The sequence below is a fragment of the Rhamphochromis sp. 'chilingali' genome (genome assembly GCF_963969265.1).
Source record: "Rhamphochromis sp. 'chilingali' genome assembly, chromosome: 17".
Taxonomy (NCBI): domain Eukaryota; kingdom Metazoa; phylum Chordata; class Actinopteri; order Cichliformes; family Cichlidae; genus Rhamphochromis; species Rhamphochromis sp. 'chilingali'.
The window spans coordinates 20,909,792-20,925,896 of record NC_137944.1 but is presented as its reverse complement, the minus strand read 5'-3'; the positions used below and the strand labels follow the sequence as shown (position 1 = coordinate 20,925,896).

Below are 16,105 nucleotides of genomic sequence, written 5' to 3'. Positions count from 1 at the left end.
TACAGTGAAAGTTAAGGATGCTTTACATTAAAAACCGAGAACTGGAGTGAAATTCCGATTTTTTGCTTGCCCGACAGTCGCAAATGCCTTGTGCAAAGTTTGTCTTCGTGTGTTTATATGTGTGTATATGGGCATGTTTGTTTGCACCAGAAGCCTCTCTCGACTGTCTGCCGCTTCCTGCTGGGACCGGCTTGAGTTTTGATTCAGTTTGTGTGTTGGGCGTGTGTGTGTGTATGTGCGCTTAGCTCCACTTGTCCTCTCACTCATTCCCGTTTCTGGGAAGCATCAGCCGTTTAAAACTCAAATGGCAGGATTTTTTTCCCCCTCTCCCCTCGCTCTCCTCCTCACACCAAATTTGGGGAACAGCTGGGGCGGCCATGCCGATGATTTGTCTCCTTCTACCCGTCCTCCTGACAGGTTGAGAGCATGCACACACTATTAGGCGTGCACACACACACATACAATTAAACATGCTTTCAGTATCACAGACAGACAGGCACAAACACACATAAACACACTCGCACAGACACAAAAGTAGACTCAGTATAAGAGGCCGTGTTCTCAGGGTGCTGCCAAAACACTCTGATTTCCTTTAGCCTAGGCGGCCATACATCAGCTTGGGGCCTCCCAGCCCGGATGGCAGGGGCTGACAGAATGACATGTGTCATTTATCAAACGAGGGGCGCCAGACCTCAGGAAAAGAACAGACCGCCTCATGACAAAGCCCCCCCAAGAGCTCTCCTCCACTCGCAACGAGGGGAGTGTGTCATGGGGTAGACACTGACAAATCTACGGAGATAGAACACACATGGATGCATGCTGACACCAACACGCAAGCGGAGGAAACGCACACTGAGAGGCACTTCCAGCTCAGATGCAAACCCACTGATCGCATATTATACTCAAGCTGCTTTGTGGATTTTAAACACATTGTTTGGTCGTGTTTAAAGAACGACAAGACTTTGAAAACACAACTAAAAGAGGGGGGGGGGGGGAATCTATATTTTATAACGTGTTTGGAAGCGAATGTACAAACACACATACCCACACATACACCCACATATATGTTTTCCTCGCAGCCAAAGAAGCCCCAGCCAAAGCTTCTCCTGTTGCCAGCAGCAGACCCGTTCTTCTTAATGAACGCTCATTGGCTGCCGAAAGGAACTCTCTTAGCTGGCAATGCAGCTTCATCTCCTTCCTTTCATATCTGTGCCACCGCATACACACAATAACCCATTTTTTCTCCTTCATTATGTCTCCCTCTCCACTCCTTCCCTTTTCCCTTCCCTCTCTCTCTCTCTATCTGTCCTGATCCCCCCTCCACCTCCTTTTACTCTTTCCATAGCCTGTTCATTTGTCTTCATAAGCCTAATTTATTTTCTCTGCCAGATGCAAGCTGACAGCCATCAGTCACTCTCCCACACATACTGACGCACACACCTGACCTCCTGACACGCAGACAAATACACTATGCGCAAATGCACAGCTCTTTTCTCACTTTTTTTTCATTTGCCCTGTCTCTATTACACACACACACATACAGACACACAAACACAGGCCATATTACCTCACGCTGCTCTGAGGTAAGCTCTGCAGTCACATACCCTCTGTTTTACCCCTGTCCTCCACCCCCTCCAACCCCCAAAACCCTCCCATTAACATTACTGAAGATGGATGCGTCTTCATAGCGGAGATTGATTGCGGATATAGAGTTATGGTGCCATTTATGTGTGTGTGTATGAGTGTGTTAGTGTTAGATGGAGGGCACTTTGGGAGGCGGTGCTGGGAGCTGAAATGCGAGGGAGGCAGGCTTTTCTCTCCTTTCCAGAACCTTCCAGCCGTTCGTTGTCTGTCCGCAGTCTGATATTGTGCTCTGTTGAAGGATTGCTTCCTCTCTTCCTGCTTCTCTCTCTCTCTGACTGTGAAGCCGTTCATAACCATTGTACACACACACATACACACACACACGGGCATGCATGCATACTCGCACAGGCACAATTAGGGTGAGATGGCCACTAATACTAGTCCACTTTGAAAGCCCACTACATAATTTACTGACTTTCTCCAGGGACCCTTTCTCTACCCCTAATGCCCCCCCCCCCCAATATCATTTTGTCTTTTCTCGCTTTATTGCTATGGTCATCAGGAAGTGGGGGGGGGTCCACACATACACCCTGTAAACTGCTGTGTGCTTCAGCTTTTTCTTTTGTTATATATTTTTTGTTACGCGTCTATGCTATTCATCATGCTTAAGTCCTAAACTAGTGTTGAAATGAAACAGTGGAACTTTGTTTAATGGAGCGCCAGACTTCAGCTAAGAACTCGTCACTCGAGCAGACAGAACGAAGAAAAAAATGTGGCGATGCATAAAGGATAACGGTTTTGATGGTGCACAATTGCTGGAATTTCCCTGGTGACACATGCAGTTAAAAGCACTAAAATGTTTGGGGACATTTGGCTGTCCTGAGCAGCCTCCTGCTCTGAGGGTTTGCCGTCCTAATTAAATTCCCTAAAGTGACTTTAGGGGTTTTTAAAGTTATAATTTCTTTGTCTGTCTGTTCGCATGTTGGGAAGGGATATGTAAGTCTATATGTAGGTCTCTTAGGTCTGGTTCTTACAAAGCCCTCTGCATTATTGTGTTCTGAGCGCGTTGCAGAGACGTAGACAAGGGCAGAAAAGAGCTGATGAAATATTGTGATGCAGGCAGACAAAATAAAATCTGTGTGAGTCGCCTCACTGTCTTATACTAGACTGTTAAAAAGTTTCAAGCTCAGCTCACACAGCACTATAAAAGACAAATTGAGTTATTTTCAATATATTGGTCACAATTAGGGGGGTTTTCTTTCTACTATTTCTGTGTCCAATTTTACTTTATGCATCAAACACAATGAGAATTTTAGATTTTAGAGATGTACAGATTCTGTTTTATCTGAATTGCTATTATTGATTTTTGCTCAACTAGATTTTCTTTCTCAGATATAAACAGCATACACAATCAAAAATCAACTAAATTAATAAACTTTACAAATCGCCCTAAACTACACTAAGGTGCAGGATCTCCTGTTAGGGAAACTGGGAAAAAAAGTGCTCTGCAGCTGGAAAGAGGTACAGACGATTAACTGAAAATTAGTCGCTGTGCGCCACCTTTATCTGACACATTTCACCTTATCAAACCAAAGCAGGTGCAACACATTTATAGAACAAAACCCATGTCAACCAGCATGAATCAGACCAGCTCATAATCGGACATATGAAAGGTTATCACCGGTCCTGGCTGAGAAGTCACTGACCAATCAAGTGGTGCATCTTTAAATGCATTCATTTGGAATTCAAATAATGCTAAAAAGTTCCCAATTAGGAAATTTCATGTGAATTCTCTGTTAAGTCATGTAGTTAAACAAATAAAAAATTGGTGCATGACTTGCTAGGATCTCACTTATAAATTACAAGCTTTAGATTAATTGTGCAAATTCACATACAGCACGTGCGTTCTTTTGCTAACATTTAATTTCTAATCAATTCTAATCTACCGGCCTTAGCTTAGCCCCTTTTCTGCTGTTCACGCACCTTTACATAGATTATACAAAATATGTTTGTTTATCATGTACCCATTATAGCTTTTATGTGTTGATCTTCTTTCTTGAATCCATAACATCCCAACTCAGAACCATCCAAAGAGTAAATGAATGCACTGTTAGACACCCGTCAATGGTACAGATACTTTATATTTCAAATAAACTGCTTGGGCATTTTGTCTCTTTAGCAAGAGTGTCTTGTTTTAATGAAATTGCGAACATTTTAGCAAATAAAATGCAAGGGATGCAGTAAAGTAGCCCAGTACAGAGGCTAGAGTAATTGTGAAATAAGTGCTAGCATGTTAGCAGTGTGCTACCTGTGTAAGGTTAGCTTATTGGCTACATTAAATCACCAACTACCCCTGCAGGTTTGTCACTTCCCTACATATCTTTGAGAACATGTTTTTGTGTTACTGAGCCATTAGGGTGCTTCTTCTCCTTTATTCTCTGCAGAGACTGAAAGATCAGATTCATGGAAGTGTGTGTGCATTTTTTTCCTCTGTGTTTCTGTTCCTTCTTCGTGTTTTGTTTCTTAGCAGTGTACAAAGTGGATGGCCTCTGTAAATTGAGGGGAGGGCTGACAGCACAGCGAAGGTTGATTGATGGCATATTGTGCAACCGGACTCAGCTAGACCAAACTGGTTAGGTGGTGACCCTGTTTTGGCCCTGTGCCCTTTTGGTTTCTTTCATTTTTTTTTTAAATTCTAGCTGTTTTTCTCCCTCTCCCTGTGCCTCACTGTCTACCTCTGTCACTTGCACACACACTCAGATATACAGAATACATAAATAAAGACTTCTTCCTGTTGCTTCTTCTCCTCGAGCTCCCCTCATCTTCATTGTTGCACTTAAACTCGCCGTTGCTATCATTCTTTGTCCGCTGTTTCCTTTCTTCCTTCCTCAGCCCACTTTGTTTGTCAGCGCTCTTTCAGGACAGGTTTTGTCCCATGAGTCATATCGTCAGGGTTCATTTTACAGCCCTTATTCATATATTCTCTGTCAAAAAAAAAAAACTTTTAAGAAGCACACCGGAGCCAGTGCTGCCTCTGATTTGGTGAAACTTCCCAGTCGCCAACCAGTTCTTGCCCGCAGAAGAGCTCATCAACAACCTTGTTTGACAAATTTAGGAGAGTTAACCTAAACACTGGGCACACTACTTTAAACTGTGTTTCATCCTGTTTTTTTCCTGCAGTGATTTTCTGCCTCTGTTCTCCACACAACCATAGTGATTTATGGTAATTATCCATCTTTGGGGTCATCCATCAACTGGTTGTTGCTAGGCAATGGTAGCAGCTGTTGTTTAGTCGGGGGAAGCTTTGCTGTCAGGGGCAATGCAGGTGAATTCAAAAGACGGCATCTATGAGGAAAAGACAGAGCTCTGTTATTTCACGAGCCTGTTGGTTTTGTGCTTCATTCCTTCGTTTTAGATTTAAACAGAACGCCTCTTTGTCAAAGCAGCGGCCACCCCCGATTAAACAAAAATTGAACAACTGCAGGAGATTAAAGATATTGCGCGTTCCCCAGAGGTGTGCACTGCAACAGAAGATTAAGACAATACAGGTATTTTCATTTTCACGAGGTTACAATTTAAAATGAAGCTTGTTTATGTGAAGAGAATAAAAATGGCAGAGGGGAAAAAAACGGTAGAGGAATTGATAATGTTTTCTCAAAAAGAGTCTGTTTAGCAAACGGCATCTGTCTGATACAGCCTACATTAAAACGGTTCTTGGCATACGTGGAGTAAATCTCACTCACATCATCTTTAATTAGCATTAGTAATGCTTTATCCGTACTTTGCCTGAAAACAAACCAGATGGTTCGAAATGTGTATGTAGCACCGGAGCAGTGTTCGATGGTTAGGTGTGTGTAGGGTTTGGAGGGAGGGGGTTGGCAGAAAACTTGAGCACAGAGGGCTTTAATCTGTGGCGGCAATGATCTAATGGCTGTTGTTTCCTCTTAGAACAAGCAGGCACTGACAGTCCGAGGAAAAGGTGATTTATAGACCACAGTCGGTGTCGCGGCACGTCAAAAAACTGGCTCTCGGAAAAGCTGAACAAATAAGGAGCACAAAATGAAAACAAAGACGGGTGTAGAAATTCAAGAAAACTGGCAATGTTGTTCTTCACATTTGTTTCTTTTTTTTTTTTTCTTTTAATCCATCACTGATCTATTATGTCAAATGAGTAAAACTCTAGTTAAAAGGCACTGGCTATGATTTAAAAAGGCTTTTAGCATCGTGAGTAACTGCAAACTGTTTGGAAAGGGTTAGGTTCATCATGCAGGGTCAGGCAGCCGTCTTATCAGTCGACTAGTCATGCTGCAGAAGTGGCGACCCCCCCAAAAACATCCATAACTGCAAGAAGAGCGCAGACACCTGCAACAGATGGTCTGGCCCCTGTAGAAGCTGATCTCAACATCACTGTGTTGGTCTCAGATTACATTAAGAGAAACAGAAGACAGAAGCTCGCCTGTATCTACAGAAGCAAAGTGGCAAGTTCTTTGTGATCCTGGGTTCAGCATACCCTGAAAACCAAGCACTGATTTAATTTAGTTATTACCTTTTTTGGGAAAGTTAGTGGCCAAGAAAAATACGCGGGGCATCATTTTTGAAAGCATCCATTCAGGCTTAAATCTTTTGAGACATGTGAAAGCCAAGCCAGAAGTGTTCATTTATTTTTTCAGGACTGTAGCTCATCTGATATTGCTGTGGCTGACAACCACAACAATTGCCGTTTGCCCATACGGCCATCAGCGTGAAGAGCAGACCGGATGGGTTGCTTTGTTTTCCCCAACCAGCAGAGCTGTGGAAGCTGAGAAGGTGGATTTGTACAACACATGAGCTATTAGAAGCCCCTGAGCTATTGTGCCATATGGTGGACTATTCTATGTGGGTTAGGGGAGGGTGGAACCGAGGGGTGCTGTTAGGTAAGCTTTTTACGTGCCTGGCCGAGGAAGCTGTGGGTTATATTACAGCTCGCGCCTGGACCTGGTGTCACGAACTGGCTGTAATGTCAAACATGCCCTTGAGTTTAACCCAGTGAAGTTTCCTTTATCACATGTACAAACGAGATATAATAATCAGAGAGAAACAGGTTACTACGCAGAAAGTTAATGTAGTGACGATCAATTCGTTTTTGGGTTCCACCTTTTTGTGAAAATTGTATAAAGAAATTTAAGTACGTTGACAGAAACCAAGTTGGGCTGAGAGAGACTTTTGGTCTGTGCGAGTTTACCACAGCATTGTCCGCAGGCTAGTCCACAGAGAGTGTCAGGTCCTATGAAACCACAGCGGCAGCTACCCCAGACAGAAAAAAAATCTCAGGAATGAACAAGGATGGGAGAGAGCCGAGAGAGAGACAGAGATTGCCTGACATACTAAGCATTACCATAATTGGCTTTTCTACATGATAGGACAGAGGAAATAATAATGTCATTTTATTTACAGCCTTCTCTCTGCTGAAACACGCACACACTCATGCACAACGTACAGGTCAATGACACACACTGATCAGGCCTGTCCAAAGCCATCAGAGGTGAGTGGCAGGGAATGGAGGGGCCGGTGACAAAGCGAAACGGGAGAGAGAAATAAGACTGCCACGCCAGAGCTCCTGTTTTGAAGGGCCGCTAGACGCTGTGAGGGAGCCTCGGCGGCCGCCCTGCTGCAGGTGCAGCACTCCGCCACGTAGGGTAAATCAGGAGGCTGAAAGCTGGCGGAATTGGACATTAGCACTGCAAATGAGAGCTGGGATTGCCCTCTTCTCTGAGACAACATGAATAAATGAAGAAGGTTTAAAGGGAAAGTGTGTGCAGCGTGTGTTGTGTGTATGTACAACTGACTGAGGAGGGAAAGAAGAGCTACGCTGGCTGTGGCAGTGTTGTGTCGCACTCAAGTTACTTAACAGCCGGTTAGGGAGTTAGTTTTATTATAGATTGATAAAAAGATAAAAAGATGTTTTTAAACTATGAGGTTAAGTTAAAGAAGAGTAAAAAGTAAGACTACGTTAAGTGTAATATCAAAATTGTTTAACTTTTAGCATGAAGCTTCTTTAGCCATAGCTGTAATGCTTATGTGTGCACAGTCTTGGGTTTTAGATATATTTGAGTGATGTATCCAAACATGGCAACGGTCACCAAAACTATACTTAAGTGTTTATTCAGCCTTGTTATAACTTTGTGTTTCAAACTTGCATTAAAAAATATGAGGTTTTTCAATTGTGGACCTCACACGAGCGTATTGGCTTTAGGCAGGCATGTAGTTTTGGCAGAGGAGTGCAGGTTTGCATTGTGTGTGTGTGTGTGTTTGTGAGACTGGGGGATGTCCTACTGTGGTGTCACCTGTCTACAGCAGGAAATCCTGGACTTCGGGCACAACAATAGTGACAGGCTCCTCTCCAGACACAGATGGCTTCGCTTTCCCCCCACTAGCCACATTGCATCTCTGCTTGCACCTGACACACTGTGACACTTGTGACACACACAAACACGCGTGCACACATAAAACTGATCAGCCACACCTAGCTTAGGCAAACACGCACACACAATGACAGAAATGGCAGAAGCTGATTTCTCACACCTCTCTCACCTATCTGCTTTGCTGTTAACTTGTTTCGCTGTCATTTTTTCCCCCTGTCAGATATGCACACGCATAAATGCACGTACACATACACACACACAAACACACACACCTCTTGTTCGCTGGCCTAAACACATCTTTTTTTTTCTCCTCTCTTTTCAAAACTTCCCCTCTTTTCCCTATCCTCACTGACAGCACAAAGTGGGCTTACGTTTTTGACTGACAACCACAACAGACACTCCCCCCCCTTCCCCTCCCCTCCCCCCCCCACCCCCCCGTTTTAATCCCCTCCCTATCCCTCTCTCCCTCCCTCCCTCCCCGTTTCCTCTTTTGTTCTGAGTGACGCTCGAAAGCCGCCATGTCAGCATCTTTTCCATCTCTGATTGCCTTATTAGCCGGCGGTGGCACCCGCAGCTTTACTGACACAGATGGTGAAGGAGCAGGCTTGAGCAAAGGGGGGGGAGAAAAAAAATGGCTGACTTGTGTTTGTTGTTGTTACTTTCCCCTCCCACCTCTTCTCAGGCTTGTTTGTGTGGACACTGACACCTCAGGCTGACACTGACACACTCCTGACACTGATGCCTGTCAAGGCAACATATGGAGGATAGCAGGGAAAGGGAAGAATTTAGTGGTGGTGTGCCTTCTATGTGTGTGTGTGTGTGTGTGTGCGTGCGTGTGTGTGTGTGTGTGTGTGTGTGTGTGTGTGTACTGCTGTCAGGTTTCTCTCACTTGGTCTGCTGATTTGTCTTTAACTACTTTCACAACTTTGAATGGGTTCACTTTTGCATTTATTTCAATGCAGCAGGCTGCAGCTTGTTAGGGAGAAAAGGAAGAGTTCAAAGAAGTCCGTGCAGCTGCTTTGGGAAAATGTTTAATTCTTCTTTTAGTGATTAAATGAAAAAAATACTTCAGTATATCCTGTGGACAATTAAGAGCACACAGTTGGGAGCAAGAGGAAGAATGTATTTTGATCATGCACTGTTTCTCACACACACACACACACACCGGGCAGCTGTAGGACCTCCAGCTTTTCCCAGGCAGCAGTAACTGGCACCTCACAAACATCAGGTATTATGTCCATTCCGATTATGGGATAGAGAGCTACACGCTGTTTGAAGCTGACAGCACATCTGCCTCCTCACTGGAGACTGATTCTGGCATCTCAGACAAGCATCTTACGAGGGATGGATTGGAAAAGGTGCCTTAGCATATTTAACCCTAGATTCTTCCCTGCCTCGGTGTAATGTTCCCCTTTTAATCTACCTCCCTGTTTTTCCTTATTATTTTTTTAGACAAAGACAATAAAAAGTGAATTTTAATTCACATATCACTTTTTTCCCTCCAAGCTGAGTTATGGGCAGTTATTTGGCGGGAGAAGGCAGCCATTTCCATTGATACTATAATTTTTTCTTTCCTCTTTTAAAATGGCACACTTGATGCTGTGAGTACTCAGGGAGCACAGGCAGTAACAACACGGCTTGTCATGTCCACTGGCCATTTCCTAGCATCACGCTGTGAGGACTTCCACAGCCGATGCCAAGTTGACTTCAGCCAACCATGGCTTGGCAAGGCTGATGCAGCTGGCATTTTACTCCACTATCTCTTACTTGTGAATCCATAGTATGTGCGGCATGTTGGAAGAACTGAACAAATTAAAGTCAGGAATAGATCTGTGGTTGCTGAACAGCAACAGAATAGACAATGAAGACTATGTTGCTGTGGGCTTTGTGCTGTTTGGCATCTAAATTAAGTGGATAAGCTGTAATATTTGCACGAATGCTGTAATGTTTTTTTAAAAAGAACTTCTAAATGAACATTCACTAAAAAGTCATTTATCTATCTTAGTTTATTTTCCCTGTTTTGTTTTGTTTTAAACTTGAATATGTCAGACTCTCTCCATTCATTGGATTACTGTGGTTTTGTAATTATGGAAATAGATCATTTCCATAATTCATTGTCATTGTAGCAAATAAATGATGGACCAGGTTGTTCCCCTACTCGTGTGACTGCACTGACCTGGAGTATTCCCCTCTCAAACGGAGAGGTTTACTGGAAAAGGATCAAAAATAATTTGTTGTGGACTTTTATAAATAAAAATCAGATCAAAACATTGGAAATATTGGAATTTCTGATTGTTTTTGATTGCATCGTTGCTTGGCTGTTTTTATGCACAGTCGAGATTCTCCGCCTCTTTGCTCAGTTTTTCCCTCACATATTTTCTTTTAACCGTGCTAGACTAACTTTGGTGCACACCCTGTTTTGATTCGCTCTCTAAAATAAGTGATATTGGCTCCTTTCCCCACCCTCTTTAAGCAAGCTTTCTTATTATTGGCTGCCACTCACAAACAGAAGTGTATATATATGTATTTATATAGTGCCAAATCACAAGAGTCACCTCAAGGTTCTATGTTACTATGACTCGGTACTATTACTCAAAATCAACTGTGTGGCTGAGATGATCTTATTAGGGATACACCCCCTTTTTGATGTCATGCAGAGCTAGGAGTATAAAAGCTGTCTGCAGCAGAGCATTTAAAGCCCTCTGAAGCTTCAGCTCTCAGGTGTTACTTCTTATTATATGCACCTCGTCATTGTAAACTTTGTTCATGTTTGGTATGATTAGCCACCATTGTTCCAGTGTGTGTTTATGTAAGACATATAATAAAGAAAAGAACAGAATACTTTAAATCTTAAACTGTGAGGCCTTGCACACTTTTTCCTTTCGTTTGTTATATGATTAGCAAAAGCGTGTCTTTTCCATTGTGGAGTACTACCACAGAATATATATAATCTTCTCTGCCTAATTCAATTTCTTTTCTATGTTTTTGCTTTTTTTAAACTTGGTGGATAAATTTCTTGAGTCATGTCTGCTCCTTGCCCAAGATAGGTTGTAGTGTTCAACAGTTCCATTTGGCAGTGCAGTGAAGAGGACTATCTGTCATTGTCAAGACATGGATGTTTGCCACTTTATTATATCTTTGTCCTCTACAGGGACTATTGACAAAAATCTCTTAAGGATTATTGCATTCACCACCTGCATATAGGGAGGGCCAGAGGTGTATTCTTGTGTTCAAGTGTATTGATTTGCTAAGACATTTGTATCTAATCTCGGTTTTCCTCCTTGCTTTGTTTTCCAGCTTATGGACCTGAAGATGAATTCAAGGGTGGCAAAGCCGATGAAGAGGAACATCTTCTGGATGATGGCCTTTCCCTGGATGGTCAAGATGCAGACTATTTTTTCAATGATGAGGAAGACGCAAGAGATCGTTATAGCTGCCAGAACTCTCCACTCAGCAATGGCACTAACCCAGATGCTGGGTATGCTTCTCCCCTCAGCACTACCAGTGATCAGCTGGTGGACCTTAAGACTACCCCCTCCTTAGGTGATCCGGACAGGGTGGAGGAGAAGCTGGGGGAAGGTAGTGAATCCATCAATGGCCTTTCACTACAGGACAGTCTGGAAAAGATGAAAGCTGTCTATGCAAACCTGATCTCGGATGCCTCTTGGTCCAATGTTGCTCTGGACATGCTTAAAAATAAACAAGGAAACAGTATTTCAGCAAGCAATGGCAGTGGGAGCAATCACAAAGGGAGCAATGGATTCCTGAACAGTCATAGCCCGGGAAATGTCCATGTAAAGAACAGATGTAGCAGTAACAACACTTCAGTAACAACAAATATTACCACCAGCAGTACCAGTGCAAGAACAGTGTCGAGTAACGGCAACAGTGGCATCAGTGTAAGCTCTGGCAGTACAGGAGTAGCATATGATTGGCATCAAGCAGCCTTGGCTAAAACTTTGCAGTATAATCCGTATCAACTCCTTCCTGAGCCCAGCCTTTTCAGCACCGTGCAGCTTTATAGGCAAAACAACAAGCTGTATGGCCCAGTGTTTACTGGAGCTAGCAAGTTTAGGTGTAAGGACTGTAGTGCTGCCTATGATACTTTGGTAGGCCTAACTGTACATATGAACGAGACTGGCCACTACCGAGATGACAACAAAGATGCAGAGGATGATCGAAGCAAGAAGTGGTCCAAGCCACGAAAACGTTCCTTGCTGGAGATGGAAGGCAAAGAAGATGCCCAGAAAGTTCTGAAATGCATGTACTGTGGCCACTCTTTTGAATCACTGCAAGACCTTAGTGTTCACATGATCAAAACAAAACACTATCAAAAAGTGCCTCTAAAAGAACCAATGCCAGCCCTCACCTCAAAACTGGTCCCCCCAACCAAAAAAAGAGCGTTTCAAGACTTGATGTCGCCGAGCTCACCAGAGTCCGTCTCATCTGGCATACACCTGGGAGAATCTCCAAAAGACCAAAGACTGGCCAATCCTTATGTCACTCCTAATAATCGATACGGTTACCAAAATGGTGCTAGTTATACTTGGCAGTTTGAGGCACGAAAGGCACAAATTCTCAAATGCATGGAATGTGGCAGTTCGCATGACACCTTGCAACAACTGACAGCCCACATGATGGTCACGGGACACTTTCTTAAAGTCACAAATACAGCATCTAAAAAGGGGAAGCAGCTAGTTTTTGATCCTGTGATTGAAGAGAAAATACAGTCGATTCCCTTGCCTCCCACTACCACACGGCTCCCGCCGCCCAATGGTAAGCCACACCCTGACTCCCCATTGCAGCCCTCCAGCCCTGAGGAGAAACACGAAGAAAAGAAAGATGAAGATACAGAGGACGAGAAAACTGAAGTTAGGGAACCAGAGAGACAAATAAAAGAAGAAAAAGAAGACCTCCCTGAAAAAACAGACAAACCTGAAAGGGCCAGGTCATACCAGTACCTTACAGAAGAAGATTTAGAAGAAACACCTAAAGGTGGGCTGGACATCCTGAAGTCTTTAGAGAACACAGTTTCAAGTGCTATCAGTAAGGCCCAAACAGGTACACCAACCTGGGGTGGATACCCCAGCATTCACGCTGCCTATCAGCTCCATGGATCTCTGAAGCCTTTGCCCTCATGTGCACAGGTTCAACCTTTGTTCAGTAGCACTAGTTTGAAGGTAATGTCCTCTGAGTTAGGCTCTCTGATCCATTCCCCAAATAGCCCCTCTCCACCCCCAAGTCACAAGAGCAATGTGCTGGCCATGGAAGAGCTAGTGGAAAAAGTTACAGGGAAAAGCTTAGTGAAGAATGAGAAAGAGGAAAAACCTGTAGAGAATAAGTGTAGATCTGCAAAGTCACCAGTGCTAAATCCTAAGGACAAACAGGCTTCACCATATCCTGAAAACCTCTCAAAGATACTGAAGGACAGTGAATTGGAGAATCGGAATGAGCTAAAGGGCAAAGAAAGAGAGCAAACAGAGAGTAAAATAAATATAAAAATAAAAACTGAAGCGGATTCGCCCAAAAAGACAGTAAGCAATGGCTGCAGTAACCTGAGCATCATCACTGATCATTCACCAGAACAATCCCTTGTTAACCCTCTTAGTGCTTTGCAGTCCGTCATGAACAACCACTTGGGGAAAGCGGCAAAAGTGTCCACACCCTTTGTAGACCCATTTGCAATGCTTTATAAGATCAACAACTCTGCCCAGATTAAGCAAACAGATCCTATGAGTCACTACCACAATGATGACGACGTCAATGATGATCAGCCCATCGACTTGACAAAATCCAAAAACAGCAATGGAAGCACAGCTAAGGGGACTCTTGCGACACCTAACAGCAATGTAAACAACACCAGGCCGGTCTTCAAAGATTTCTCTCAGACATCATCGCCACCTCTAAGAGAAAATGCTTTGATGGACATTTCAGACATGGTGAAAAATCTGACGGGTCGTTTAACACCAAAGTCTACAACCCCATCTTCCATCTCAGATAAATCCGATATCGATGGCTGTACTTTGGAGGATGGCATGGAAGAGCTATCTCCCATTCAAAGACGGAAAGGCAGACAGTCAAACTGGAATCCCCAACACCTCCTGATTCTTCAGGCCCAGTTTGCCTCCAGTCTTAGAGAAACCCCGGAAGGAAAGTTTGTAATTAGTGACTTAGGACCCCAGGAACGGGTCCACATCTGTAAATTCACTGGTCTCTCAATGACTACTATCTCACATTGGCTGGCCAATGTAAAATACCAGTTAAAGCGGACAGGGGGAACAAAGTTCCTAAAAAACATGGACTCTGGCCAGCCTCTGTTTTTGTGCAGTGACTGTGCTTCCCAATTCAGGACTCCTTCGTCCTATATTCACCATTTGGAGTCCCACCTTGGTTTTACCCTAAAAGACCTTTCGAAGCTCTCCATAGACTTAATAGAGCAGCAGGCTGTCAGCAGAATAGAGGACAAGACTTTTAGTTCACCTGGACTCACAGAAGAGGACACTGCCTCAATATATCAGTGCAAACTTTGCAATCGGACATTTGTGAGCAAACATGCAATCAAATTGCATCTTTGCAAAACACACGGAAAATCACCAGAGGCTCATCTCATCTTCGTGAAAGAGCTGGAAAAGTTCGATAAACAATGAAGTCAAATAAAGCCGATAGCATGATAGATAACTGTTGCACTATGACTCTAAGCTACAATCTGTCGTAACAGATAGTGCCAAAGCTGTATTTTTACAACACATGAAAATCGCAGGAGCTTTAATACCGCACACGGTAATTTTTCAGCTAATAAAACATGGCAGGAGCCTGCACTACAGAGGCTCTAGGCCATACAGTAAACAGTGAATTTTTTGGGTGACAAATTAAAGTAGCAATGGCACTACATAGTCACTGACAGATTGTTGCTTTCCTAATGCACTGCATCTTATCTGAGCCTTTAAAAATGGTCCACCTGTTGTTTTACAACTAAACCATGCTCTTATTTCGATCACTGTTTCAGAATCATTTTCTAAGATAAATATATTTCAACACGACTTGCATATTATTTATGAGACAGTTTGTGCATGTTTTCATGTAAACCAGTGAGTGTATTATGTCTTATGAAAATTTCAGTCATGACAACAAAACTGAAATACCCATTTAGCAAATTTTGGATACAGCTGTTTATGTAAAGGTATATTGGGAAAGAATAAGAGTGTTTTAAAATGTTAAGGTGATTTCAGCACTTTAAGTGTCAACTGATGAAGAATTGTACGAGTAAAAAGGACAACACATTACTCTTTTTAGTTTTTATGCCCTCGACAAACATTTTGGGGAGCTGATCATAAAATTGTTCGGTTTGCCATCAAATCACAGTAAGTTTTGCAAAATATTTAGGATATTTGTTTATCTAGTAAAATATCATTTCCTGGTTGTTTCAACGTGTACAGTATTTGCTTTTGAAGGCTACCAATTTTATCATTGTGAAGCTACAGTTGTAAAGTTAATGAAGTTTAAAACTTACTGTATAAATAATCAGCAAGTATGTATACATGTATGTCAGCATATCTTGCTCTTTAAAGTTCTGCATTATTTGTACTGTGTGCATTTTTACAATGTTATTTTCTACACAAATGTGAGGGAGGGAGGCTGTATAAAGCTACAGGATCGTGTTGGACCACGACGTCCTTTTTTCAGTAACCAGTAAGTCCCTAGGTGTGGTCTACATAACGTGACAGAACTTACTGGCATCTGTTCTGATGCTTGGAAATGTATATAACATTTAAAAAAAACATTCTTCAGTGACTAATTTCCAGGTTTTGTCATCAACCCAGTTATTCAGAATGGCATTCTTTTATTCTCAGTTGTAAAATAAATTCCATGTCCTGGAATAAGATGCAGTGTTGTCTGAGTGATTTTCAGAAGAGTATAACACAGATAAACATGACTCTACAAACATTTTTTCACTATTTTTGCTGAACTTATACATTGAAGTTCCATCAATTTAATTTTTAAACCTAATATGCTCATCAAAACACATCCGTGTTTGTCCAGGGAATTTCGAGCAGGACAAAATCCAAATAAGACCTTTGTTATCCCATATGGAAAAGAAATAGTAAAAACTTATATGATTT

The 16,105-nt window shown here is 42.7% G+C and overlaps 1 protein-coding gene across 4 annotated transcripts in view; it reads left to right on the top strand.

Moving 5' to 3' along the window:
• The window catches only part of LOC308384404 (teashirt homolog 1-like), a 174,549-nt gene extending 158,678 nt beyond the window's left edge, over positions 1 to 15,871 (top strand). For all 4 annotated transcript variants that reach the window (XM_080862946.1, XM_080862947.1, XM_080862948.1 and 1 more), the window contains one exon: positions 11,283 to 15,871. In XM_080862946.1, the coding sequence (XP_080719072.1) occupies positions 11,283 to 14,632 (3,350 nt within the window). In that variant the 3' untranslated portion in view covers positions 14,633 to 15,871. The remainder of the gene's footprint in view (positions 1 to 11,282) is intronic.
• Positions 15,872 to 16,105: the final 234 nt, after the last annotated feature.